Source organism: Amblyomma maculatum, chromosome 11, assembly GCF_055883805.1.
Source record: "Amblyomma maculatum isolate TAMU_Amacu chromosome 11, ASM5588380v1, whole genome shotgun sequence".
In the NCBI taxonomy this organism is placed as follows: domain Eukaryota; kingdom Metazoa; phylum Arthropoda; class Arachnida; order Ixodida; family Ixodidae; genus Amblyomma; species Amblyomma maculatum.
This window is the reverse complement of record NC_139354.1, coordinates 107,877,044-107,903,897: the sequence shown is the minus strand read 5'-3', so window position 1 is coordinate 107,903,897 and position 26,854 is coordinate 107,877,044. Positions and strand designations below refer to the sequence as shown.

General features: G+C 44.7%; 1 protein-coding gene across 1 annotated transcript in view; it reads left to right on the top strand.

Moving 5' to 3' along the window:
- LOC146174625 (multidrug resistance-associated protein 1-like) overlaps positions 1-18,917 on the top strand; it is a 132,342-nt gene extending 113,425 nt beyond the window's left edge. The window contains exons 21-29 of the mRNA XM_084583798.1: positions 1,176-1,341; positions 2,733-2,932; positions 8,895-9,021; positions 10,043-10,144; positions 13,059-13,205; positions 14,632-14,790; positions 15,263-15,429; positions 16,378-16,572; positions 18,633-18,917. Coding sequence (XP_084439924.1) covers positions 1,176-1,341; positions 2,733-2,932; positions 8,895-9,021; positions 10,043-10,144; positions 13,059-13,205; positions 14,632-14,790; positions 15,263-15,429; positions 16,378-16,572; positions 18,633-18,744 — 1,375 coding nt within the window. The 3' untranslated portion in view covers positions 18,745-18,917. The remainder of the gene's footprint in view (positions 1-1,175; positions 1,342-2,732; positions 2,933-8,894; positions 9,022-10,042; positions 10,145-13,058; positions 13,206-14,631; positions 14,791-15,262; positions 15,430-16,377; positions 16,573-18,632) is intronic.
- The last annotated feature ends 7,937 nt before the right edge of the window (positions 18,918-26,854 follow it).

The window sequence follows — 26,854 nt, the reverse complement described above, 5'->3', positions numbered from 1 at the left end:
ACCTATCTGGTATAACATAAATTGTGTTCATTGTGTTTATATCCTTTCTCTACTGCCTCGGAGTACCATGCCTGTTGTTCGTACTTTTTTCCCACTCCTGTCAGAGCCTGAAAAAGGCTCACAGTATTGTGAAGTCGGCAGTCAAAATATTGCCACGTGTTTAGGTGTGCATTTTTGCTTTTAATAGATGCTTACAGGGCATTAAGACGGAGAAGAGCTCCATATTTATTTATTTAGAAACAGAATGGTAAGATCAGAGTTTCCACGCGTCGAGATTTCATCGTTTTTGCTTTAAGCCATTGGAATGGGGATATGCCTTGCTGTACTCTCGTGAATGATCGACACGGATTTTATTGTTTAATAACACGCGGAGCAGTCTTTTCGCTTCGCATGACACGCGCGCGCGCACACACACACACACACACACACACACACACACACACACACACACACACACACACACACACACACACACACACACACACACACACACACACACACACACACACACACACACACACACACACACACACACACACACACACACACACACACACACACACACACACACACACACACACACACACACACACACACACACACACACACACACACACACACACACACACACACACACACACACACACACACACACACACACACACACACACACACACACACACACACACACACACACACACACACACACACACACACACACACACACACACACACACACACACACACACACACACACACACACACACACACACACACACACACACACACACACACACACACACACACACACACACACACACACACACACACACACACACACACACACACACACACACACACACACACACACACACACACACACACACACACACACACACACACACACACACACACACACACACACACACACACACACACACACACACACACACACACGCACACACACACACACACACACACACACGGACCATAGGTGTAAAGCAGTGTTATGAAAATAAGTTAAAAGACCGTTTTGATAATATTAAGGTAAAAAATGTAGTAATTATTTTCATTGTGTGTGCTACCAGCTCACAGTGCTTTGAAGGTAGTTCAACTGGCTCACCGAAACCGATGAAGCCGAGTGAGTGCACTCAATGCCATTATTTTCTGCCCAGGTTCTCGAAAGACATCGATACAGCTGATGTGACTCTGAGGTTCAACCTGAGGACACTGTTCATGCAGTTTTTCAAGGCGATTGTGGCGTTCATCCTTATCTCCATGGAGAACCCAATCTTCCTCGCCGCAGTCATTCCACTGCTGATCATCTACTACTTTGTTCAGGTGACCTGAAAAATTAACGTAGTTTTCTTTCAATCATAATTAATAGTAAAAATATCGAAAGGGTGTTCAAATTGCCTCCTTGTTCAGAACTCGGACCTGGGTGGACCACCCGCCTATTTACGTTATAATCATAATGTTTACTCTCTTTCTCTCTTGTCTTCAAAATGTACTCATATCTTCTGCACTGTCAAGGATCATAACATATAAATGGCTTTCTGGAGTGCACGTAAAATATTAAGCAAATAAATCAGATTACTGTGAGCGGAATATGGTGGCCTGTTTTTAGTCAGTTGGGACAGATTTCAACACGCATTTTCATTTTGAAATTTCTGAACAAAACATCACTTAATATGTTTTCGTTTTCTCTGAGCCTTCAGTCATTTGTTTTTGGTTCATTACGAGGTGTCACTGCTTGGATACTTCGGTTATGTGCAAAAGCTCACTTGTCCACATAACATTTTAAATGCCTCTTTGCGCCGTTATGCACACCCTTTCGATTATTTTTCAACAAGAAGAAAATTACATTACTCTTTCTAATCCTACTTTTCGTCTTCCGATTGGATAGCAGCCAGAGTTTTGACTGTGGGTGAGTGAGTGATCAGACGGCCTGAGCAACAACTATCCGCCCCTGACGAGTCCTTGTAAACTAACTGAATACATCACCAGCAGCCACATTCCTCGAGCAATGAATTCTAACGCTAGGTTATTTGGATTGCAGCATGGGTTTAGGAAAGAATTTCGAACCTGTCGTTTACTGCCATCCGTAACATTTATGTCATAGTAGATTAATTAAGGTAACTGGATATATTTTCTTTAGATTTCAGCAAAACATTTGACCAAGTATTACAAAAAAAAAAAAACACTTGAAAAGCTCAACTTATTAGGTAAACATTTAACTCTATTAAATTGGACTGTTTCCTGTCTCAAGATAGACTCTGCTCCTGATGTATGCCGAAAAAGAAGAGTGATCTTCTGTTCCGTTGCTATATTTTCAACGCAGTGGAAGTTAACAAATATAGGCGTCTAGATGTTGCAGCAATTATAGCATTGTATTAGACTGGCCATACTGATTACATTCACCTCTGACCACTATTGACGAAACGAACAGGACATCCATGATACTTTCTTTTCGTGTTGTGTCAATGCTTCGTAGCAAACTAAACGTTTTGCATTCACGAGCCATCCGAGACCAATCCGAATCGCTGCTTTGCTTGTGCTCAGGTTGTATAGGGGGTTGTGGATATTAGAGAGAAAATGTATACCTGGATGTAATCTAGATGAAAATGCACGCTGGTATTAACTGAACGCCTTCAGGTCGCGTAAACACGTAATGCATATATTATATTCGCACCCACTTCCCAGCGTATCCACTTTCCTCTTTCTCTCTTCAGAAATTCTACATCGCCACGTCACGCCAGCTGAAGCGTCTCGAGTCCATCTCGCGATCCCCCATCTACGTGCACTTCTCGGAGACGGTGTCCGGCGGAAGCTCCATCCGGGCCTACAGAGCCGAGCAGAGGTTTGTGGCCAAGTCCAACGAGCTGACCGACGTCAACCACAGCAGCTATTTTCCAAGCATAGCGGCCAGCCGGTAAGTTGCGGCTTCAGCAAATATCTGTTTCACCAAGAAAGTGCATGTGCCGCGATGCGTGAGTGCTTCATTGCACACTTTCTATAGAGTTCAAGGTGTTTAGAATTCTATTGTTTATTCTAATTTCTTATGGATAATTATTTTAGTAGTTTCAGGAGGTGAGGCTATGCATGCCTCGTCCTCTTGTTGTACGGTTCCAGCGGCAGAGAGTGACGCACTTGAAATGATCTATCGCGATGCACTAGCGATGCGGCCACCGGAAGTGCATTATGACATGATCAGAGTACCTCTCGTTTTTGTACGCATACCTGTTAAGCCTCACAATGGTTGCCCTCCTGACAACCAACATGTACACTCTGCCGTCACTTAGTATCAGATGCTTAGGATATATGATTTGTGTTCATATATACGACATTCGTATATATTTGACACGCTTAGAAAGCTTAGGATTATACTGAAAAATATGGCTGCAATTGTACAAATGTTGAAAAGTGCTTGGACGTCTTTTCAAATGTGCGTGAATTCGCTTCCCTACCGCAAAACGCGTCCACCCTGGATACCACCTTGAATAGACGAAAAACAGTATTCGCTGGACGATTCTCACTAGTACGCATAGTTGATTCGTCCAATACGTGTAGGGGTCTATATATAGCGAACTAACATTGTTATTGCTACGAGTTGGCAATAAATTCAGCCTCGCAATGCCATCTGGTAGCTTTCCTGGTTGGCGTAGATCGTAGAGCAACTGCACTTTAAAAAGGTGGTCGCAGGTTCAAATCGGACGGATTTATCTTCGACTGCTGCGAAGCCTCCATGAAGGCTGTATAGCTTTCTTATGTAGCCGTATGGCTTTGCTTGGGTGGATGGCAGCAAATAACCTTCCCTTCATGGTGCAATAAAATGTTCAATCATCAAGAAAAACATTTTATGGGGTTAAACCTCTTTTAATGGCGACCACGACTGCAATTGTTTGGTAACATACATCAGAGGAGTTACATATAGCCGACCACACAGCCGGATACATTCGCAGGAGTCCTGCCCGCTGTTTAGAGTTTTTCATTGACACAATTTCGAAAGTATCAGAAACAACTTCGTCTTCAAGCAAAGGAGTGAATCAGAAACTGAAAACTTTCTGAGATTTCGGGTAATCAATGTGCGAGAAATGAGATGACGTAAATGTCGAGATCATTTAAGAAATCCCTGGTTCTACACAGCCAACTTTAAGCTCCGGTTACGCAAATATCGGTGTGGCGCCAGCTTATATGAGCGTCCTGTCGATGAGTTCACTCTGGGATTTTAAGAAGGAGAAATTCGCTGCGATCCGTCTATTGAAATGAAGCAAAAATGTGCGCCATGGGAAGGTGTGTCCCGAACGCAGCACGTTGCCGCAACTTGACCTACTTATTTCGGTGAGGCCGACCTTACTCAAATCGGCGTCTTGTGCGAGCATCTACCGAGGCTTTTCCTTGCATCGATACTCTTATTTTATCACTTTTATTTGCATTTTTCGCAATTGACACTTTAACTGGCAGATGATATGACAAGGCATAATCGTGAAACAATTTTTGTTTTGACAGTGCATGACGGCGAATGGATTTTGACGGTTGAAGCCATAAAGGATACGGCGAATTATTAGCCTCAACAATGGCGAGGCGTTACCAAAGGCCACATACTATTGACTCTTTAGACAGAAATAACAGATTAAAATGCACTTGTAAAGTAAGACACTTGCCACAGAAGAATAAGTTTATTGATATGAACTAAAAATGCCCCCCAATTTCATCTTGTTTTGTAGAAGCTTGTGTTAATGAGCGAAGCAAAAGTACCTACTGTCTGTTCTAAAGAATAAATGTAGCCAACAGCTTCTAAAAGCATGAATGGTATAGACATCAAAGTGATACATTTAGCTCGTAGCCTTTCTGGCGTATTAAGGAATCCCGGGCTGGCAAGCTGCTTAAACATAAGTAAGAAAAACGATATCTCACTAACGAAGGGATCGATAAAGTGTTTACTTAGTAAAAAGGAAGGCAAATGCACAACGACACGGTTTTGCGTTCTTTTACAGCTGAGTCGGCTGTATTGCAAAATTGAAAGGCCGTTGAACCAGCATACTGCCACAAAAAAAAAACAAAAACAGAAAAGAAACAAACAAACCGCTCTTGCTTGCGCTATACATTGCGGATTGTGCCCGAGGATCTTCACCGGCTTACTTTACATTCCCTTTACGAAGGAGGCTACAAGAGGCGAAAAACAACCTGAAAATTATTTGCTGAGTTTGTTTATGTTTACTTTATTAGGCAGCAGGTATGATAAATAAGTAAATAAATATATTAATAAATAAATACAAGGTGCTACCTGAACAGACATGGGGAAGTAATCTTGTACGGAGCAATGAAAAGCCCTGAATTTTGGCGCATGCAGTGAAAACAAAAGTAGTTAAGAAAAGGAATTACTGTATGGAAGAAAATTTAGATATAAACAAAATTCCGAAAAACATTAGCTGGGGTTTCGTTTTAGTTAACTCTGGTAGGTTGCATAAGCACAGCCGACGTAGCTTCTTCTTCTTCTTCGGCGCGGCGTGGCTACCGACCGGGTTTACCGACGGTTTGAAGAGGGGCCCCATCAGCGGTCGCTCTAAAGGTCAAACGTGGCTACCGGCCAGGTTTATGCGACGGGCTCAAACCTGGCGTAGTATTGCTTACGCAATAAAAATTACGGGGGACACTTAAGCTTCGATTTTAAGGCTGTGATATATTAACGGCTTCCATATTCTACTTTCCTGGGGGTTCCTCGTTCGCGTGCATGTAGTCTTAGCTCGCATAGTTCCCAATCCAATAATTTACGCCTGAAATATCTTGTACGTTCTTATTAGCGTGCAACCCTCGATCAGCTACCGCTGGTATGCGATCACCTAGCATAGATACAATGCCCTGCTTTAATCAAGTAGTACGAACATGCCTGACTGGGCATCCAAGAGCACTGGAACATTGAAACATATTCCCCCCTGAAAGAGCAACCCTAGGTGGCAGCACCTCTCAACATTCTGGTATCATGCGGTTTCGTTACGTCACGCAACCCATAGACGATTCAGCGCTCAGCCGTGACACCTGCCAATTCATCATCATCATCATCATCCTGACTATACCCCCTGCAGGGCGAAGGCCTCTCCCATATTTCTCCACTTAACCCGGTTCTGTGCTAGCTGCTTCCACTTGACCCCTGCGAACTTCTTAACCTCATCCGCCCACCTAACTTTATGCCACCTCCTGCTACGCTTTCCTTCCCTTGAAATCCAGTTTGTTACCCTAAGCGACCATCGGTTATCCTCTCTTCGCACTACATGTCCTGCGCATGCCCATTTCTTCTTCTTAATTTCCACTAGAATGTCGGTAACTTGAGTTATTTCTCTGACCCACTCTGCACGCTTCCTATCTCTTAATGTTACCCCTACCATTTTTCGTTCCATAGCCCTCTGGATTGTCCTCAACTTAAGTAGAACTTTCTTGGTTAGCCTCCACGTTTAAGCCCCATATGTGAGTACAGGTAAGATGCAACTGTTGTATACCTTCCTCTTGAGCGATACCGGTAAGCTGCTAGCCATAATCTGCGAGTGCTTGCCAAATGCGCTCCATCCCAATCTTATTCTTCTTGTTATTTCCTTTTCATGGTCCGGATCTGCGGTTACTACCTGTCCTAAGTAGGCATAATCGCCTACCACTTTTAGTACTTCGCTACCTAACGTAAACTGCTGTTCCTTCCCGAGGCTGTTGAGGATTACCTTAATCTTCTGCATATTGATTTTCAAGTCTACCTTTCTACTTTTCCGGCCTAGGTCATCAATCATTATTTGCAGTTCATCCCCCGAGTTGCTTAGTAAGGTAATGTCATCAGCAAATCGCAGATTACTGAAGTATTCGTCATCTACCCTTATCCCTAACTGCTCCCATTCCAAATCTCTGAATACTTCCTCTAAGCAAGCTGTGAATAGTACTGGGGAGATTGTGTCTCCTTGCCTAACACCTTTCTTTATGGGAATTTTGTTACTTTCTTTATGCAGAACTATGGTTGCTGTGCAGCTACTATATATATCTTCCAGCACTTCCACGTACGAGTCGTCTACGCCCTGATTTCGCAATGCTTGCATCACCGCCGAGGTTTCAGCTGAGTCAAATGCTTTTTCGTAATCAATGAATGCTATGTATAAGGGCTGGTTATATTCCGAGCATTTTTTTATCATCTGATTGATGGTGTGGATATGATCGATAGTAAAGTACCGTTTCCGAAAACCTGCTTGATCCTTTGCTTGATTGTAGCCTAAGATTGTCCTGATTCTATTAGCGATTACCTTAGTAAATACCTTATACGTAACAGACAGTAAGCTGATTGGTCTGTAATTTTTAAGATCCTTAGAGTCCCCGTTCTTATGAATGAGGATAATGTTTGCATTCTTCTATGGTACCGGTACCGTCAATGACACCAGGCACTGCGTGTACAGGGTGGCCAGTTTTTCTAGCACGATATCCCCCCGTCCTTCAGCAAATCTGTAGCTATCTGATCTTCTCCAGCTGATATCCTCCTTTTCATCGTTTCTAGTGCTTTCTTGACCTCGTCCTTCGTCACTGGTGGAACGTCTGACTGTTTTTCCCTACCACTAATCTCCTTACGGTCCTGACTACTTTGGCTACTGTAGAGATCTGTATAAAACTCCTCGGCTACTTTGACTATCTTGTCCATATTCGTGATGACGTTGCCAGCCTTGTCCCTTATCGCATACATCTTGTTTTTGCCTATGCCCAATTTCCTCTTTACCGCTTTAAGGCTTCCCCCGTTCTTTACAGCATGCTCAATTTTCTCCATGTTATACTTCCTTATATCGACCACCTTGCGCTTATTGATTAGCTTTGATATCTCGGCCAATTCGATCTGGTCTGCTGGATTGGAAGCTTTTATACTCTGGCGTTTCTTAATCAAATCTTTCGTCTCCTTAGACAGTTCAACATTTCTTCATTTTTCCCCTACCAATTCTAATTGAAGCCATTTGTTTTGTCCGAGACTTTTTTCTCGTGCCATGTAATCATGAGGTCGCAGTTCAACATAGTGAGGTCGATAAATATGGAGGTCAATGAGACAGCTAGGCTACATCCGGATCCCTAATTCACGCCCAAAACTCATGTATCTTCGAAGCTACGCAGCACTGCCACTTTGCAGTGGTATACTAGCTCCGTGACTTACAGACACATGCTTCAATGAACTGCTAACATTGATATTTACCTTGGCTGTTGGAGAAACCGGAAAAGACCGGTGAGAGCAGGAGCTTGGATGCAGAAATTATACACACGCTGGAAAACGTGAAAGGGCTTACCGTAACCTGGCAGCCTAGATCAATCAGTACTGTTGCGTTCTGTGTTAGAGGGGAGGATGAGATTAAGAAGCTGGCAGGGATGAAATGACCGCAGCCTGCATGCTTTGGCCCCACCGTCCAACACAGCCCTGCTATTGACCAGATCTGTGTCATTTGAAGAGATATGGGAGATGCCTTTGTCCTGCAGTCGGTGTACTCAAGTTGAAGAAGGTGATGATGAATGGCGCGCCCTTAACCTGACGAAATCAAAATATAGTTTAAGCGTTTCTTCTTGTGACTCTGCACATGCGTATTCGCAATCTCTTTTGCAAAAGTGCACTTTCGCATTGGTTCTATCTGGTTTTGTTTTTGTAAACTGCGGTTTTTTTCTAATGCAGGCTGCCATCTCTTAATGTGTCATGCAAAACGTTTGTAACACAACTACACGATTATTACTACCTGCCTCGAGAGCCGTGGTTGATCGCCACACTGGATGTCACTGTGAAGTGCAGAGGCGTGAGGTGTTCCAAACACGCGACACATCCGAAGCGTCTCTGCCCTGTGCAGCTGGCAGAACAGCGTCAAGCTGAAGTGTTATACTTCATTCTTTTTGATGCCCAGGTGGCTGTCCATCCGTCTGGAGTTTCTCGGCTACAGCATCGTGTTCATTGCCGCACTGCTGGCCGTGTTCACCCGGGAGACTCTCTCGCCGGGTCTCGCTGGTCTGTCAGTCAGCTACGCTCTCACGGTTGGTGTCGCAGATGATTCTCTTCTAACTGGCCAGGAGCAGCGTTGAGGACGTCAGCGTTTGAAAGAAAGCCATTGTTACAATGTAGTCATTATAGCGCAAGCGCGAATGATTTATTGCTCATAATACGCTGGTAGGTCTGCTCGTCAAGCTATCTCAAAACAGTTAATATTCAAAATTTCTACAATTTACATATTGATAAAAATATCTAGCCTAGACTTTGTGTGGCTTTTATCAATATTGCTGTTAACGTCGGCGTCAGGACTACGTCATTTCTGACAGAGTGAGTTTGCTTTCGCTTGTTTTGTTTTTGTAATGACCCAACATGGGGTATGGCTCAGTAGTAGTAAGAGATTACTTATGAAATAAATACCAAAAACAGAAATAAAAGATGTTTGCCAGTCCCGGTAGCTGCTATCTGGCGCACCTGAACTGTGCCGGCGGAAATAAAGGGATAGTAACGAATCGTTTGAAGAAGTCAAAGACTTGAGCAACAGGAAGAACAGGGTAGGATAAAAATAAAAATGAAGGTATATACACTATAGTACAAAACACGATTGGTGTTTGAGGCCTGCCCGTAATTGTCTTAGGTCACTGAAACACTGGGCATAACAGGCGGCTCTCCACAATAACTGTCGCGACGACATCAGTCCGGCGTCGCATTTATGTTGTGGTCTTCAGTAAGAGCATAGCGAGAATTTATGTTTTGGGATGAACGTCTGTTGTAGTGCGAGCAGGCATTTCGGTCTGACGAAGATGACTGGGCGAAGTGTACACCGGAGGATCTGAAATGCAAATGGCTGCCCCTTGGCCCCGCTGTCTCTCTTAAAGAGAGATGTTTTTTCCGTTCTGTAAAGACGGCGTATACTTTTTTACCTTTGTGTCGCGCGTGTTGGTGCAATTTCGTTCCCTGTAGTGCACTCACCAAGTTCACAAAGTAGCCTAGCAAGCAACGGTACTGTTACTGTTGTACAGAGGCACCTCCCGATATACATATTATTGAACAATCTCTGTCCCGCAGGTAACCTCGACGCTGAACATGCTCGTTCGGGCCACGTCCGACGCCGAGACAAGCCTCGTCGCTGTCGAAAGGTGCTTGGAGTACACTCGCACTCCGCAGGAGGTGAGAGCCTTCAGGCACACTCGCACTGTTGGCTGCACTGCGCGTTGTTGTGGGCAGCCACGGGTGCTCAGAAGTGGGAGGCTTGCAAATTACTACACTTGAGCAACCATCTGAAAAGTCATGACTAGAAAGTGGAAGCTTTTACGAAGGCAATGCCACACGTACTGCTGGGAAGAATCGATTTGCTTTTTTACTGGATAAGCACTGCAGATACGGCAGCCTCCTCTTTCCCCCTCCTTGCCACAAGTACGGCGTTATTCAGTGGCTGAAGCCTGGACAAACTACATTTAAGAGCAGTGCTCAAAGATAGGACAGCCCATGGCGCAAATCAAGAAAGAAAAAGCGAGTTGAGCAGAAAATGTTATTTAGAGCGCGCGGTGACTAAGAGAAAAAGCAGCGCAGCGCCTCGAACTGCGCCTCCTCAGCAGTGCACGTTTGTAAGTTCGTTTCAGACGGGATTGTGGTGCATCCTCTTAAAATGGCGGGCCCGTAAAGCTCAGTTAGCCCAGCTTGGCTGGTTGTAAACGAACCAACAGTGGCGCATGCGCACTTCACGTTAAGAATAGGTGGTAGCAACAGGTGGCGGAAGATATCAAGCACACATTTGACATTTAGAAAGTGCAACTGGCGCTCCGTGGAACCTGACTGCGCCACTGTCTCCGGTGTCTGTTGTTTTCAGCCAGCAGTAGACGAATTTTCGCCACTCCCCGGAGGGCTTCCTGACTTTGAAAATGGCAGATCTTTGTACTCTCACCACGATCTCAAGCACTCTCATTGCATGCTGCGCCCCTTCCAAGCGGGTGGCGCTTCTTCCTTTACGTATAGCAGCGTTTACATGAATGCGACTACTGTCGCATCGCAATCATTTAAATCGGGTTAATGCGCAGGAAGGTGCACTGCATAACTAGGCCAGACGGGGCTGTATTGCTGTGGTAGGTAGAAGTTCTCCGCAGATGTAATCCCAGTCACATAATGTTGGGAAAACCATTAGTTCGGGTCGGGTCAGGTCCGCGCACCCAGGACCGCAAAAAACCCCTGCTTGATATACTCATAGCGTTGCGAACTGTGCCAGCGCTCATTGCATACTTTCGCTTTGCAGAAAGCCCGGTTGACTGCCAAACTTGCAGACACTTTTTGCGGTTAGCTCACCTTATATGGCCGTGGCACTGCCGATGTAGTATGTGAGCGACAGTGCGGAGAAGGGTGTGAATGTTCCGCGCGCGGTCAAAACCTGTAGACCTTGCTCACACAAATTGTGCATTTGAGAACAGACGCTTAAATCGGTTGTACAACATAATAGAACACCATACCCCAATACCACGCAGAAGTTGAAGCTAGACGAAAACTGTTGCGAAGGAAGCGCCACCTTCGCTTTCAGTATGCGACGCATTTTAAGGCCGTGCCATTGCTAAGCTCAACGAAACTGCCACACGACATCTGGTCCTTTCATCAAGTTAAGCTTTATGCAGGTGATGCTTCCGTGGACATCAGATGAAGAGCACACTGAGGCACATAAAAATGCTATTGCGAGAGAGAAAAGCCGCAGTGCATCTTACCTCCTACAGCCTAGTTCACCTCTGGATACTAACCGCCCTGATGTTGAGAGACCTGTTCGTTACTCTAAAGGAACAACACCACACTACACGCACTGAGGTCCTTTGATGGCCGCGGCCACCTTTTCCAAACAGCTACCATTGCCTTCTGTTGACATTGTTTTAATTACCATAGGCGCCACCGTTCATTATCTCTTCGTGTTACACGCCCCGTACTGGCTCGTAAATGATTCTTAATTTCTACTATGCTATAAATAACTCGCGGTTGTTCCTTTTGCTGCCTTCCTCTCTTGTGGCACTACATCTATCCACTCTCCAGTGCATGTTTCGCCGAATGATTTCTTTCTTCTTACTCCTTTTCCTCCCTCACCCTTATATCCCTTCATATCTTTGACCTAGTGCAGGGGAACAAAATAGTTTCTTTTCTCAGATAACGTCCTTGCTGTTTCATTTCCTGCTCCTATCACATTCCTTTCCATACCTCACTGCTTGTGACTTCTTCGAATATGACTTCGGTCAGATTGAGATATTCTATGTTAGCCTTCTTCTGTCCCACATCCTCCAAAATGATAACATGAGCCTGAATGGCATAATAGAAGCTCTTGTTCCTGTTGTGCCACCAGGTTAACAGTAAAACTTAATAATTCTTTTTTGTTTCTCCCTTGTGCGGTGTTACTAGCTCAGGAACACGCTACACTTGATTTGGTCAGCATTTTATCTTTTACTGCATGATGTCACCGCAATGCTCACTTAGACATGCCACGTCACTGCAACCCGTCAGGCCAACGCACCGATCTGAGTAGCCCCGATGCAGTGGCGTCGCAAGTGTCAGCATATGACGACACAAGCAAGGAGGAAAATAAGAATTTAGGGAACTCTAGTTACACTACTAATTGAGAATACGACTGCGTTTAAGTCTGAAGTACGCTGTAGGTACTTCTTCGTCATGGCTGCTCCCCGAATACGCTGAGCCCGGATAGCCGCCGGCGTTCACATTAGAAGTGTGGAGATTTGGGTTTGTTGGTTTACGAGCAGCGTCTGGGTTGTGTTCTTGCTCGATCCTGTGTTAGCACTGTTTCCACCACGATGTTCGCATTAATAGCGAACAAACAATATTGCATTTATGACTGAAAAAGGTGGCGCTGTATCTTACAGTGTTATATCCCCTGTGAGGTTTTGGAACCGAAACTTTGAGCCCAGCAGCGCGTCTTACTGAAATGCTCGCCGTTGCTTTGGGAAGCCTGACCGACGCCTTTTAACAACAGCATCACTTCGCTTTACATAGCTCTACGCATTCTGCGCGACTTGTTGGCTCTTTTGCCTTTTTACTATACCGGAATGACCTCTTTCCTTCTCCGCAGGCGCCATGGGAGAGGTCGGACATGAAGCCGGATGAGTCTTGGCCGACAGAGGGCCGAGTACTGTTTGACAGGTACTCGACTCGCTATAGGGACGACCTGGAGCTCGTCCTCAAGGGCATCAGCTGCGACATTAATCCCGGAGAAAAAGTAAGATTATATCGCTTGAATCCTTACTGGTCCCGGGGAACTCTTAAAATGCTTGAGCTTGCATTAGTACTCCACAAGCGGATTACTGTGGAGTCGCCGAAGCACTGCCTTTTTTCTTATTTTATACTTTCCTTATCAGGCAGGGATGTACCTCTTTATTATTTTCACAATGAAAGTCTTCTTGAGCAGCAGCAAAAAAATATGCTAAAGCTACTAACGTCTACTTAGCGTACGCCCGCACACGTCCAAGCACTTCTGCAGCCTTATCGCGTGTGTACTAAATCATCGCCAAGTTACCGCGCGCAAGTTACTGCGCGCGCGTTATTATGAGTATGTGTCCCAACGTGTTACGTCATCAGCTGGAAAGCAGATCCCTAACTACAGCAGCCGTAGACACGGCAGCGGCGCTGAGGGAAGCAGTGCGACTCATAGTCACCACGACCATACCTAGCCTGTAGCTCTAGACGTAATTTCTAAGGCACCATTCGGCAAATGAAAAAGTGCTCAGCTTCAAGTTTCAAATCACCAAATATTTTCGCCTGTCGCGTTAGCTTTTCCCGTTGAGTGTTACAACTTGGAGCCGGTCGCTCTGTGTGTTTGAAATTATTTTCCACGCATTCATCCATTCATTTTTCGCTCCAAAGGTTTACTATGCCGGTGTAGAATAGGTGAGCGCTGTGTTGCATAACACCGAGAAAGCAAAGGAAGACGAAGAGGGTGCTATAAGCATTAAAAAGGTAGCAGCTTGGCGTGGCGCGCATAAAGTGCCAAATTGTGAAGGAAGCTGAACGCGCTGCTGAAGCTGCTAATGGCGGAAGTTCATCAATCGGGTTACGAAAGCAATCAGAGAGGCCCCGCAAGCAGGAACCAGAAGAGGCGACTAGAAATCAAGCTCCAGTACTACTATCTGGGAGCCACAGTGCGCTTATTTCTTGAGCCCCTGCTCTAGATGGCAAGATCCCAGTTTGCTCCTTCAATTGTGAGGAGACAAACACAGCAATAGGTGTGTGTGTACGGTGGCATGGGCATAATGTGTTTCAACAGAAAAACTAAGAGCGAGTTGGTTTCCACGGAGGAGGTGAGGAAGAAACTTGGCGATATTCTGATTTCAGGATGATAACGTCTGACTGAGTTTGCTATGATCACTACCATGCCTTAGGTGACAGAGGACATCCTCTCAAGGCTGGAGAAACGTACTACCAGTGCCGAAAGACAAGGATAGAAAGCAGGCATGACGGCATCTGATGTATTCGTCTCTCGAATTCCGTACTTGGCTTTTATTTCTGGCATTAGGTCTCGTCTCCTTCTAAGCAAACGTGTCCAGCGCTCTTTACTAAGTAATAATATTTTAATATTTTTGGAGGTTTTGTGGTCCTGCCAGACGAGAGTGAAAAAACAACGATTCTCGCCCGTTTGTGCTCATCAGATCGGCATCGTGGGTCGCACGGGCGCGGGGAAGACCTCACTCACGCTTTCCCTCTTCCGTCTCATCGAGGCAGCTGCTGGAGCCATCTGCATCGATGGCATCGACATCTCCAACCTGGGGCTGTACGACCTACGTTCCAAGCTCACCATCATCCCGCAGGCAAGTTGTGCCTAGTACTTGGCACGGCATGGAATGGTTCGCTAAAAATTATAGAGGCGAATATAACCTAACACCGGGGTGCTTTAATTTAACTTTGTGACATCGGCTTTTGGAGAGCGATAGCAACGTGCAACAGGCAAATTTCTTGTCCCATTGTGGTTAGAGCTCACGATTAGTGATTGTATGTTCCTGACTGGAAGTTCCTGAGAGCTCCTTGGTTTTCTCTTACTCTGATCAGCTCTGCATCAACGACATTGTTGCTAGTAACCACAAAATAGTTTTGGCGGACCACTGTATACGCTACTCTATACAAATGACTAGAATTAACGATGTTATTTGGATACATCTTTGCGATGTCATTAAAACATCTAAAAAAATGTGCTACCTGGGGCTGAAACAGAAATATAGTGACCACGGAACTTAAACTTTTCCTTGGATAACTTTTCATATGAAATTATTGTCTCTTTCCTAGGACCCCGTGCTGTTCAGTGGTAGCTTGCGTTCTAACTTGGATCCTTTCGATAAAAAGACTGACGACGAGCTGTGGCGAGTACTGGAACTCTCGCATCTCAAAGAATACGTGGCCGGTCTGGATAAAGGTCTTCAGCACAACATCACACAAGGAGGAGAAAACATCAGGTAAGCAAACTTTTCGCACTTTCAAAGTGCGTGTGCAGATGGTTCTTATTCGGTAGCGCTGTACAGCAGGAGTAATCATTTTTTAAATTGCCACAAAGATGGAGTCAGACAGAGTGAAAATGAATATGTGGTTCCCATTTGGTGATGGTCACTGCCTGCGCTTGCACGGTGAAGTGTACAGGCCGTATCTATCACTACAATTAAGTACGCTTTGTGTAACACAAATGAAGAAGCTGGAAAATCCCCTTATTTCCCTCTCCCTGTGCATTTCTGATAAAATCAACTATACAAGAGATTTTAATTCGTTCCGAAGCTGCCACTTTGGAAAATGGTTCACTACGATGGAGGAACGTAAGCCGACTATATGTCTAAAATAAAAGTAGAACGATATATGCATGTATTTATCTATGATAAAAGTCATAATATGCAATAAGACCATATAGGAGTTGTCATATGTCATACGAATATTACACGAATTCCGTATGTTATCATAAAACATCATACATAATATATAGCACTCGTATTGTTTTGTATGATGTTTGTATAATAACAGAGTTGAACGTTGAGCTAGTTGGTCACACATCACTTGGAAGAAGGCAGCGTTGCTTGTGTGTGCTTCTTATGTTTTGTGTTGTTACCTACTCTGCTGCCTTCCTCCAAGTGATTTGTATAATATTTGGAAGGTATTGTATGATGTTATTGCTTCAGACAACGTTTTCATTAGGAGAGCGCTAGGCTCTCAAGAGTTTCGGTAGCGTAAGCGCATACCGTTGAAAAACAGGATGTGCGATGCGTGCTGCCCTTTTCCCACTTCCACTTGCTTACAGATAAGCAGAAATGTTCGCAATGGCAGGTTTTTGGGAGTCGGATTGTTATTTATCACATGTTTGCTGGACGCCGATTCCTCTGTTTTTTCTAAATCGCACCTCAATGTACTGACTGGCGCAGTGTTGGGCAGCGCCAGCTGGTGTGTCTGGCACGAGCCCTTCTGCGCAAGTCTCGTATCTTAATCCTGGACGAGGCGACGGCCGCCGTGGACATGGAGACCGACGATCTCATCCAGGCCACCATTCGCAGGGAGTTCGCCGACTGCACCATCATCACCATCGCGCACAGACTCAACACCGTCATGGACTACGACAAGTGAGTGTGGACCATTGCTCGAACATCTTGCTCGGGAGTAGAGGTTTGTGTTCGGCAGTGCAATATCTGGCTAGGCATGTTTGTTTCCAGGAGTTTATAATAATGAAGTGACCTAAAAGGACTTCTTCAGATGATATGAAACGAAAATTCCTAATTTTTACCCAGAAACTTCAAGATTTACTACAGGTCACACGCAGAGCCGAGGTTTTCTGCACCACTGTCGTACTGCCGGTAATCCTTTTATAATTGCGATCTTTAATTCATTGTGATTTTGCCTCGGAATAGGTGTTGTCCAATCTTTTTGACGACAGCGCTGGCAAGAAGACACCTGAATGCTTCCAAAGAAAACTGTTTATTGTTGCGAACTTGTGCAACAGAAACAGAATCACCTAGGAATTGGCGATAGCAGCAAATGCATTTCGATGCTGTTAAAGATGTGAATCTCCATCGTTTTTGGCTGTACTCAATCAGGAGTTGTCTTAAGGGCAGGGGGATGGGGAAGATGATTAATAATAATACGACATTTTGGTCATGATGCTAAACATTATGAGAATATGATAATACATCGTTATGATTTAGAAAAGAAGGCGCAGTAAGTGAGGGCAGAATTGTCATATAATGGTATTCAAATCGAAGTGAAGGAGACGAAAATGTCCTGTGCAGGGCATGTAATGCGCAGGTACGATAACCTATGGGCTTTTATATATATATATATATATATATATATATATATATATATATATATCATAAGTAAATAGACGTACTTGGTTGCTAGAGGTTACATAAAAGTGAAAAATTGCTTCATACTGTTTCCAAGTTTATTTGTAGTCGACGTTTTGGCAGGAACCCTGCCTTTCTCAAGACTTGAGAAAGGCAGGGCTCCTGCCGAAACGTCGACTACAAATAAACTTGGAAACAGTATGAAGCAATTTTTCACTTTTATGTAACCTCTAGCAACCAAGTACGTCTATTTACTTATGATATATATATATATATATATATATAAGGCAAACGTTGGTGATTGTTTTTCTTTTTATGCTTGGTTGTTGGTAGTTGACAAGAATTGGTCTTATGGTGATTATCGGGATAAAGAATATTAAGTGAAAAGCGGAAGGAGAAACAATGCGCCGATGGTGGGAGTCGTACCCACGACCTCCGAATATCGCGTCCATTGCTCTTCCAACTGAGCTACGTATATATATATATATATATATATATATATATATATATATATATATATATATATATATATATATATCGGCAACGGGAAGTTTGAAAATTAAGCCTAACGTTTTGCTACGAATGATTAGATTAAACTCTTTTGTATATCATTGGTTTTTCCATGTATCCTGCACTAATACGGAAAGTTGAGCTAGTTGGTACGTGGTTGCAAATTACGAGCGCTGCGACCTGGTTCCATGTATCCCCGCGCCTACATCTATAGCGCCTGCCTAAGACTTTATTCTTTAGTGAATTCATTTAATGGCCACCTGATGTGACGGACAGCTGAAAAAGTGGAGAGCGGGAAGTCGCTCTCTCCAAGGGAGACAGGATGAAAAGGGAAAGAAGAAAGTGAGAAAAAAGAGGTCCTCTCAGAGGCGATTGGTGTCCCAGTGGCTTTGGAGGGTTATGGCGAGACCGGAAGAATGCACAATTGCGAGGTGTCTTCCCTGTAACGCAAATAAACTTAAAGGTGGCTAGCTTGGAAGGAGAAGGAGGCAACACAAGATATACATTTAATGCTAGGAGTATGTTTGTAATCTCCAACTGAACATATTACCAGTGCACTTCCATCACACTCCAACATTGGGCTAATGGCTTGTACTGTCTACAAATAGTGGAAAAATGCTCGTACTGAGCCTGTTTTTACGGAAGAGTATGCCTAAAACAAAGAAGTAACAGATTTGCGCGGGACCAGTAAACCTAGCTCTGCTAATTGTTTTCGTAACGTATGGCAGACAGTCGTGGCTACGCCTCGGTATGTTTACAATATGTCATAGGCTTTTACGACTATTTCACATGAATGGAAACGTGCAACATGTCTCATATCTTCACTGCAGAATCATGGTCCTCGACCGTGGCCAAATCGTGGAGTTTGATGCGCCTCAAGAACTTCTCAAACAAGAGACCTCCGTCTTCTACCAGCTGGCCAAGGATGCGAACCTTGTCTGACCGCGGCCAGCAGTTACGGCCGCCTGCTGTTTTTTATATGTATTTTGATACTCTTTATTAACGTCTGCTTTCATCTCTTATGCGCGTGGCTGTTATTTTATTCGCCTAGAAAATAAATACGTTCAGTCCCAAACTTTCTGGGTATTGTGAAAATAAACTTTCATGCCCTAGAATGTTCAAGGTTTATTTCTGATCTAGTTGGTTCAAGGTACGAAGTAAAAATAGTCAGCAATAAAAAGGAGGACTACAACAAAACAAGCCAAGAGGACTACATGTACTCAGTCAGTGGCTGTGTTAACCTTGATTCCAGAGTGCTCTCACAAAAGGTGAGCTTCAAGCGGATAGCGACAAGTGTGTCTTCTTGCTGTCCGAATTTAATGACCAACAACTTCCGGAATGAAGACCGAAGCTGTCAAAAAGAAAGTCCGCTGTCACTGATTTCTTCGCGCACGGCGCTCACACCTGTTTGTACCCCTAGCTTACTATCATCGAAGAAGAAATTGCTTCATAACCAACTTCGTGAATTAGCTAGTTTACCCGAGAACTCAACTGGTGCATCTGAGCTAAGGAAAATGGATCCGAACAGGTCAACGCAATCGCCACGAGCTTAGGCAAAGCGGGAGCGTTCAATATGAAAACCTGAATCCTTAGAACGCGTGGGAAAAGTGGGGAGTATATGGTCTTTCAGCAGACAACTGAGATGTGAGAATTCGGAGCTCTAGAGGTAATAAAGCCATCATCATCATCATCAGCCTGATTATACCCACTGCAGGGCGAAAGCCTCCCCCATATTTCTCCACTTAACTCGGTTCTGTGCTAGCTGCATCCACTTGACCCCTGCGAACTTCTTAATCTCATCCGTCCACCTAACTTTCTGCCGCCCCCTGCTACGCTTTCCTTCCCTTGGAATCCAGTTTGTTACCCTCAGCGACCATCGGTTATCCTCTCTTCGCACTACATGTCCTGCCCATGTCCATTTCTTCTTCGTAATTTCCACTAGAATGTCGGTAACTTGAGTTATTTCTCTGACCCACTCTGCACGCTTTCTATCTCTTAATGTTACCCCTACCATTTTTCGTTCCATAGCCCTTTGGGTTGTCCTCAACTTAAGTAGAACTCTCTTGGTTAGCCTCCACGTTTCAGCCCCATAGGTGAGTACAGGCAAGATGCAACTGTTGGATACTTTCCTCTTGAGCGATACCGGTAAGCTGCTAGTAATAATCTGCGAGTGCTTGCAAATGCGCTCCATCCCAATCTTATTCTTCTTATTATTTCCTTTTCATGGTCCGGATCTGCGGTTACTACCTGTCCTAAGTAGACATATTCGCCTACTACTTCCAGTATTTCGCTACCTAATGTAAACTGCTGTTCCTTCCCGAGGCTGTTGAACATTACCTTAGTCTTCTGGATATTTATTTTCAAGCCTACCTTTCTACTTTTTCTGTCTAGGTCATCAATCATTATTTGCAGTTCATCCCCCGAGTTGCTTAGCAAGGCAATGTCATCAGCAAATCGCAGATTACTGAGGTATTCTCCATCTACCCTTATCCCTAACTGCTCCCATTCCAAGTCTCTGAATACTTCCTCTGAACAAGCTGTGAACAGTACTGGGGAGATTGTGTCTCCTTGCCTAACACCTTTCTTTATGGGAATTTTGTTTCTTTATGCAGCACTATGGTTGCTGTGCAGCCAGTATATATATCTTCCAGCACTTTCACGTACGGCTCGTCTACCCCCTGATTTCGCAATGACTGCATCACCGCCGAGGTTTCAACCGAGTCAAATGCTTTTTCGTAATCAATTAATGCTATGTATAAGGGCTGGTTATATTCCGAGCATTTTTCTATCACCTGATTGATGGTATGGATATCATCGATAGTAGAGTACCGTTTTCGAAACCCTGCTTGATCCTTTGCTTGATTGCAGTCTAAGGTTGTCCTGATTCTATTAGCGATTACCTTAGTAAATACCTTATACGTAACAGACAGTAAGCTGATTGGCCTAATTTTTAAGGTCCTTAGAGTCCCCTTTCTTGTGAATGAGGATAATGTTTGCCTTCTTCCATGGTTCCGGTACCGTCGATGACACCAGGCACTGAGTATACAGGGTGGCCAGTTTTTCTAGCACGATATCCCCCCGTCCTTCAGCAAATCTGTAGTTATCTGGTCCTCTCCAGCTGATTTCCCCCTTTTCATAGTTTCTAGTGCTTTCTTGACCTCGTCCTTCGTCACTGGTGGAACGTCTGACTGTTTTTCCCTGCCGCCAATCTCATTACGGTCCTGACTACTTTGGCTACTGTAGAGATCTGTATAGAACTCCTCGGCTATTTTGATTATCTTGTCCATATTAGTGATGACGTTGCCTGCTTTGTCCCTTATCGCATACATCTGGTTTTTGCCTATGCCCAATTTCTTCTTTACCGCTTTAAGGCTTCCCCCGTTCTTTACAGCATGCTCAATTTTCTCCATGTTATACTTCCTTATATCGGCCACCTTGCGCTTATTGATTAGCTTTGATATCTCGGCCAATTCGATCTGGTCTGTTGGATTGGAAGCTTTCATACTCTGGCGTTTCTTAATCAAATATTTCGCCTCCTTAGACAGCTTACCGGTATCCTCTCCAACTATCCTACCGCCTACTTCTACCGCGCACTCGGTAATGATATCTCTGAAATTATTGTTCCTTGCGTCTAGGGTAACGTCGCCATCCTCAGTTAGAGCTGAATACCTATTCTGTAGCGAGATCCTGAACTCTTCTGCCCTCCCTCTCACCGCTAATTCGTTGATGGGTTTCTTTCTTACTAATCTGTTGCGTTCCTTCTTCAGATTTAGGCTAATTTGGGACCTCACCATCCTGTGGTCACTGAATCGCACTTTCGCGATTACCTCTACATCCTGCACAATGGCGGGGGTTGGACACATTATGAAGTCGATTTCATTTTTAGTCTCTCCGTTAGGACTTTTCCATGTCCATTTCCGGTTCTTCTGTTTGCTGAAGAAGGTATTCGTGATTCGTAAGTTATTGCGCTCTGCAAACTCAACTAGTAACTCCCCCCTGTTATTCCTAGAACCAATGCCATAGTCACCTACTGCCTTGTCTCCTGCCTGTTTTTTCCCTACCTTGGCACTGAAGTCGCCCATTAGTACATTATACTGCGTCTTTACTTTTCGCATTGCCGATTCTACATCTTCATAGAAGCTTTCAACTGCCTGGTCATCGTAACTACATGTAGGTGCATAGGCCTGTACAACCTTCAGTTTATACCGCTTATTAAGCCGAATTACGATGCCTGCAACCCTCTCATTAATACTATAGAATTCATCTATATTACCTGCTATATACTTATTGACAAGGAAACCTACTCCTAGTTGTCGCCTCTCTGGTAAACCTCGATAACACAGTACATGCTCATCCTTCAGTACAGTATATGCCTCATTCGGCCTCCTAACCTCACTAAGCCCTAAGACATCCCATTTCATGCCCTCTAGATCCTCTAACAGCACTGCTAAACTAGCTTCACTAGCTAGGGTTCTAGCATTAAACGTTGCCAGGGTCAGTTTCCAATGGCGGCCTGTCCAGCGGAGCCAGGCTTTCTTAGCACCCCCTGCTGCGTCACAGGTCTGACCGCCGCCGTGGTCATTGGTTCCGCAGCCGCTGGTGACTGAGGGCCGGGGTTTTATGGAGCTTATCATAGGAGGTTGTGGCCAATTACTGCACCAGGGTGGCCAACTCCTGTTCTGGTGAGGGAGTGCGTTGCCGGAGGTGTGCACCGGCATCAGGTCGCATCCCAAACCTGTTTATGCAATTCCATCGACATGCGCATTTTTTTTTCCGGTGGAGCATTGCGCGGCACCGGGATTTGAGCCCCGGTCCTCTTGCATACGAGGCGGATGTTCTAACGCTACGCCACCGCTGCACCCCTAAGATATTGCAAATAAACTCAAGCACTTTCAAATTGTGACGAACTGTTCATGTGATAACTACCCAGTAATTTTCGACTACGGCTCATTAGAATAGTTAAAAACTGAAAATCACAAAAGGCTACGACGTATTTCAGTTGTAACAGGCGAAGGCAGGCTAGTTGGTAGTTGACTATGGAATGCATATTGCAATCGCGCGAAGCGATAGGGACCAATAGAAGAAAGTATAGGACAAAACGCGGACTTCAATTGAGGTTTATTAAAAGGAAGGAAAAGAATTGTCCTGAAAAAAATTACTCACCCAACTTGGCAGGGAAAGTTTTGAAGCCTACAGCATAAAAAAGAGAAGGACTGTTGCATAAGGGCCATTTCAGTATCCCTATCATAAAAGAATTCATCTGTCTAGAAGCTAACTTGTGCCACTCGCCTCCCCGCGCCTGCATGGCATGATGATGTCTACTGTTTATCAGCACGAATCTTGTATAATTGTGGTTTTCCTTGTAAACCTAGTTGAAGTCCGAGTTTTTTCCTGTGCTTTCTTTTCTTCGTCCTTGTCGCTTGGCGCAGTTGCAATATGCATTCCATAGTATTCCAGTCCTTTGGAACGAAATAAACATTGTAAAGACGGAACAATTTTATTCATTGGTGCAGGCAAGAAAATATCACGCGACTTGTGGGAACGAGTAGCCTGTACAAGAACTCAGTACGTTCTTATAGGCAACAGAAGGAATATATGGTTATGTCCGAAAAGGACGGTAATCAAGGCCCAATGCATTTTGTTTTTGCATTTGCAAGTATTACATATGACAGAGAAAGCTATCTACACCAAGGAAAATGTCTTAGTTTTGCCTGATATGCTGTAGTCCCCCCCCCCCCCCCCTCTCCCCGTTTTTCTAAAAGAAGTGTACATCAGACAAGATGGAAACGTCGATTCCGAAATTTCGTAAAGTTTCAGCTTTAGAGCTCTGCTTCATGCACACTGCAATGTTCTAGCGTATCAATCTTTACTCATGAATGTATGCAACGCGTACTCTTTGAAACACTACAATGCAATATTTGTTGCTGTAGTTTCAAGCTTTGGGGCAGGAGAAAGGGGCTAAAAACAAGTACATTTTCGGCCAAATGTTCTTGTTGCAAGATGCATTGAGGTATTGCCGCTTGATAGTTTCCTCAGTATTGTGTAATTCGTTTTTTACATGATGGGCCAAAATTGTGAATTCTAGCCGAGTGGGTTTTGCAACAGGCCTTCAATATATGACAATATTAAAAAACGTCAAAAAAGGAACAAATATTGTTTGAGTAAAAACATCATGCTCAACTATTAAACTCTTTCTGAACATTCCTCAGTACGTCCTATATGTGTGTCAGAGAGATAGAGAAACACTTTATTTAGGAGGGCAAATTAGGCGCTCAACATCCTATATGTGTATGCATATAGTTTGTATATGGTTTCTATTTCGTATATACAGCCGCCCACAGATTTAACACGAATGTCGGAACGCGTGGCTTGGACTGCCGTCAGCGCCACGAAGCGATAATCATCGATGCCAGATAGTGATCTCGGTATGTTTACGGAGGCTGACGATAGCTGGTGCGCAGCTAGCTTTGACTGCTTTTTTTTTTCTTGTGCCCGATCGTTGCGTGGACAGCGCGCTCGTCACGGGCCGTTTCGGCACTTTTGTGCGCGCCGATGCAGCCTCCATGGCCCCGGAAACGCTCTTTTCAGTTTTCTTATTGCGGGAACAAAAAATTTTGCGCTAAGCTGTCGGAGCTCGCGCCTCTTGCGAGTTTGACTCAAATGCTGCCGACGTAACAATGTTTTCGGCTCTGTGGTGCGTTTCTATGTAAAGCTCTTATATGCGAAACTCCGAACAATAGTAAAAATAAGAGTTCTTATGCACAAAACTCTTGTTATGCTTTAGAACTCAGATTAATCTTTCATTTTAGGAAATAGTTTTGTTCATATCGTGTTTTTTTTAAAAATTATTTACACGCTTACACGCACGCACGCACGCACGCGTGCTCTCGCTCTCTAAAAGAGAAAATATTCTGGCTTTTTGCATGGGAAGGAAAAGGGTATTAACTTTTTTCACTGGCCAGGTGAGACAAGCCAAGAAAACAACAAGCACTTCATAAAACCATATAGAAGCGAGTGGCTGCACCCCCAGTGCTCTTCACTGCCTCCACGCGCTCCGGTAGTCAGAGATAAAGCGTGTCCACCAGCTCCATGTTTGCCTGCAAAAGCTGCCACTTCTCTTACATTGCAACCCAGATCAGGTCCGAAATGATGGAAATGGAGCCTAAATGTCTGGACAGCCTTGCTTTCATCATGCCCCAAACATTTTCGATGACATTGAGGTCGGGCTGCGGCTTGTATACCGCATCTGAGTTACGCCATTGTTGTCCAGCAAGGCTTGCGACCTCGAACAGTGTAAATTGGAGCGCGATCGTGTTGGAACAAGAAAGAACCTTCCGGAAACGGCCCGTCCTACACATATGGCACCAAAACATTCTCTAGGATTTCGATTTATGCCTTCTTTGTCATCCTGCCTTGAATTTTGTGGATGGGTCCAAAGCCCTGGTAGCTCACGACACTCCGGACGTTCACTGCTGTGCCCCCGCTTGACCGCAAGTCATAGATATTCCGTTCCTCGTAAGTGAAAATAAGTGAGCATTTTTCTCCACTCTACTGGCATAAAAAGACGTATAAAAAGCATATCGGTAGTTTTCAGGACGCCACGATCTCTGACGCTGCTCCCATGGTGCACAGAATATTGATTCATCGCTGAGTACGACGCAGCATCAGTTTTCTGGTGTCCATTCTTCTGGCGTCCATTGTACGAACTCCAGCCGCTGGCGACGGTGCGGCAGGTCAAGTCGAGGCTGCCCGGTTTTGAATTCCAGCATCATGGAGCCTTCCGAGTCTAGTTTCCTCACTGACGTAAAAGCCGAGCTCGTCGCGATTGTCTCGCGCCGTGAGGAATGGGTCACCAACCAAAAGCCGCGACAATTAGATCCTCGGGCGTTTTTGCACGCTCCAGAGCTCCACACGGAGTCTTCGGCTTATCGTATGAGCCATATGCAGCATGGCGGCACGCTCGTCTGTGGGCACTCTTCGAGGTATCTTCATAAAATGACCCTGAAACTCATGTTTTCACACTGTACTTAAGGTCGGGCATCATCCGCTAATATTGTTTTCATTGCCTGATACCGTGCTTATAGCGGCATTATCGCTCACACTGGTATGCTGGTTCTTTCTGTTAGCTTTTGTCATGTGGCCAGGACCACATTCCTACTTATCTAAAAGTAAATGGACTTGATGCGCCCGCCCCAGCTAAGCACACGCACACCGACTGGACAGCATTGCATGGAGGAGGCATGCAAAGAAGTCTTCACTGGCAGGTCAGAGGACATTATGGTAAATTTTGTGACGGCTGCTGCCATATCACATCTCTTCATCTAAAATACGCACTGACTTTGACATCAAATTAGAACGTAAACGTGCTCTTCGGCGGCGAGCAGAACGACGATACAGATGAACAAAGTGCTTAACTGATATGAGAGCTGCTAGACATGTGCAGGAAACCTCAAGCGAAGAATGTATAGACTGGTGGAACAGAGCTAGAAGTTATTCTGCTAGTAACTGGATCCCCAAAAGCCCATGTTCCTCATCTGGCGGACTGCGCGGGCCTTCGTACGTCTCCACAGCAAAGACAGCACTTATGTGCTTTGACTCTATATCAAGATCGTAAACATATTAAAATAGCAAGTGACTTCTGTAAGAAAATTGCGAGTGCAACCACTAACTCGGTTTCCTAGTGTTTTCCTCCTGCCTCATGGGAACCAGTAATGGATGTACTTTTTTCTCGCATGGAACTCGACTATGCTCTTGAAAGATGTAGGCGTTCTCCTTTACCAGGGCCAAATGGAATCGCATACGCTGCGCTGTTCCATTTTGGCAACGCAGTGCGAGAAGGGTTCCTCAAACATTATAACCACTCTTGGCTCGACAGTGTTGTTCCACAGGAGTGAAAATCGAGTCGGCTGATAGCCCTACTAAAACCAGGGAAACCTGCTGTCGAGCTGACATCCTACAGGCCAGTAGATTTGGCCAGTGGCGTGGGAACGGTCGTGAAAAGAATGGTTTTGACGCTATTTGAGTGGTACCTAGAGCACTATACAATATACCC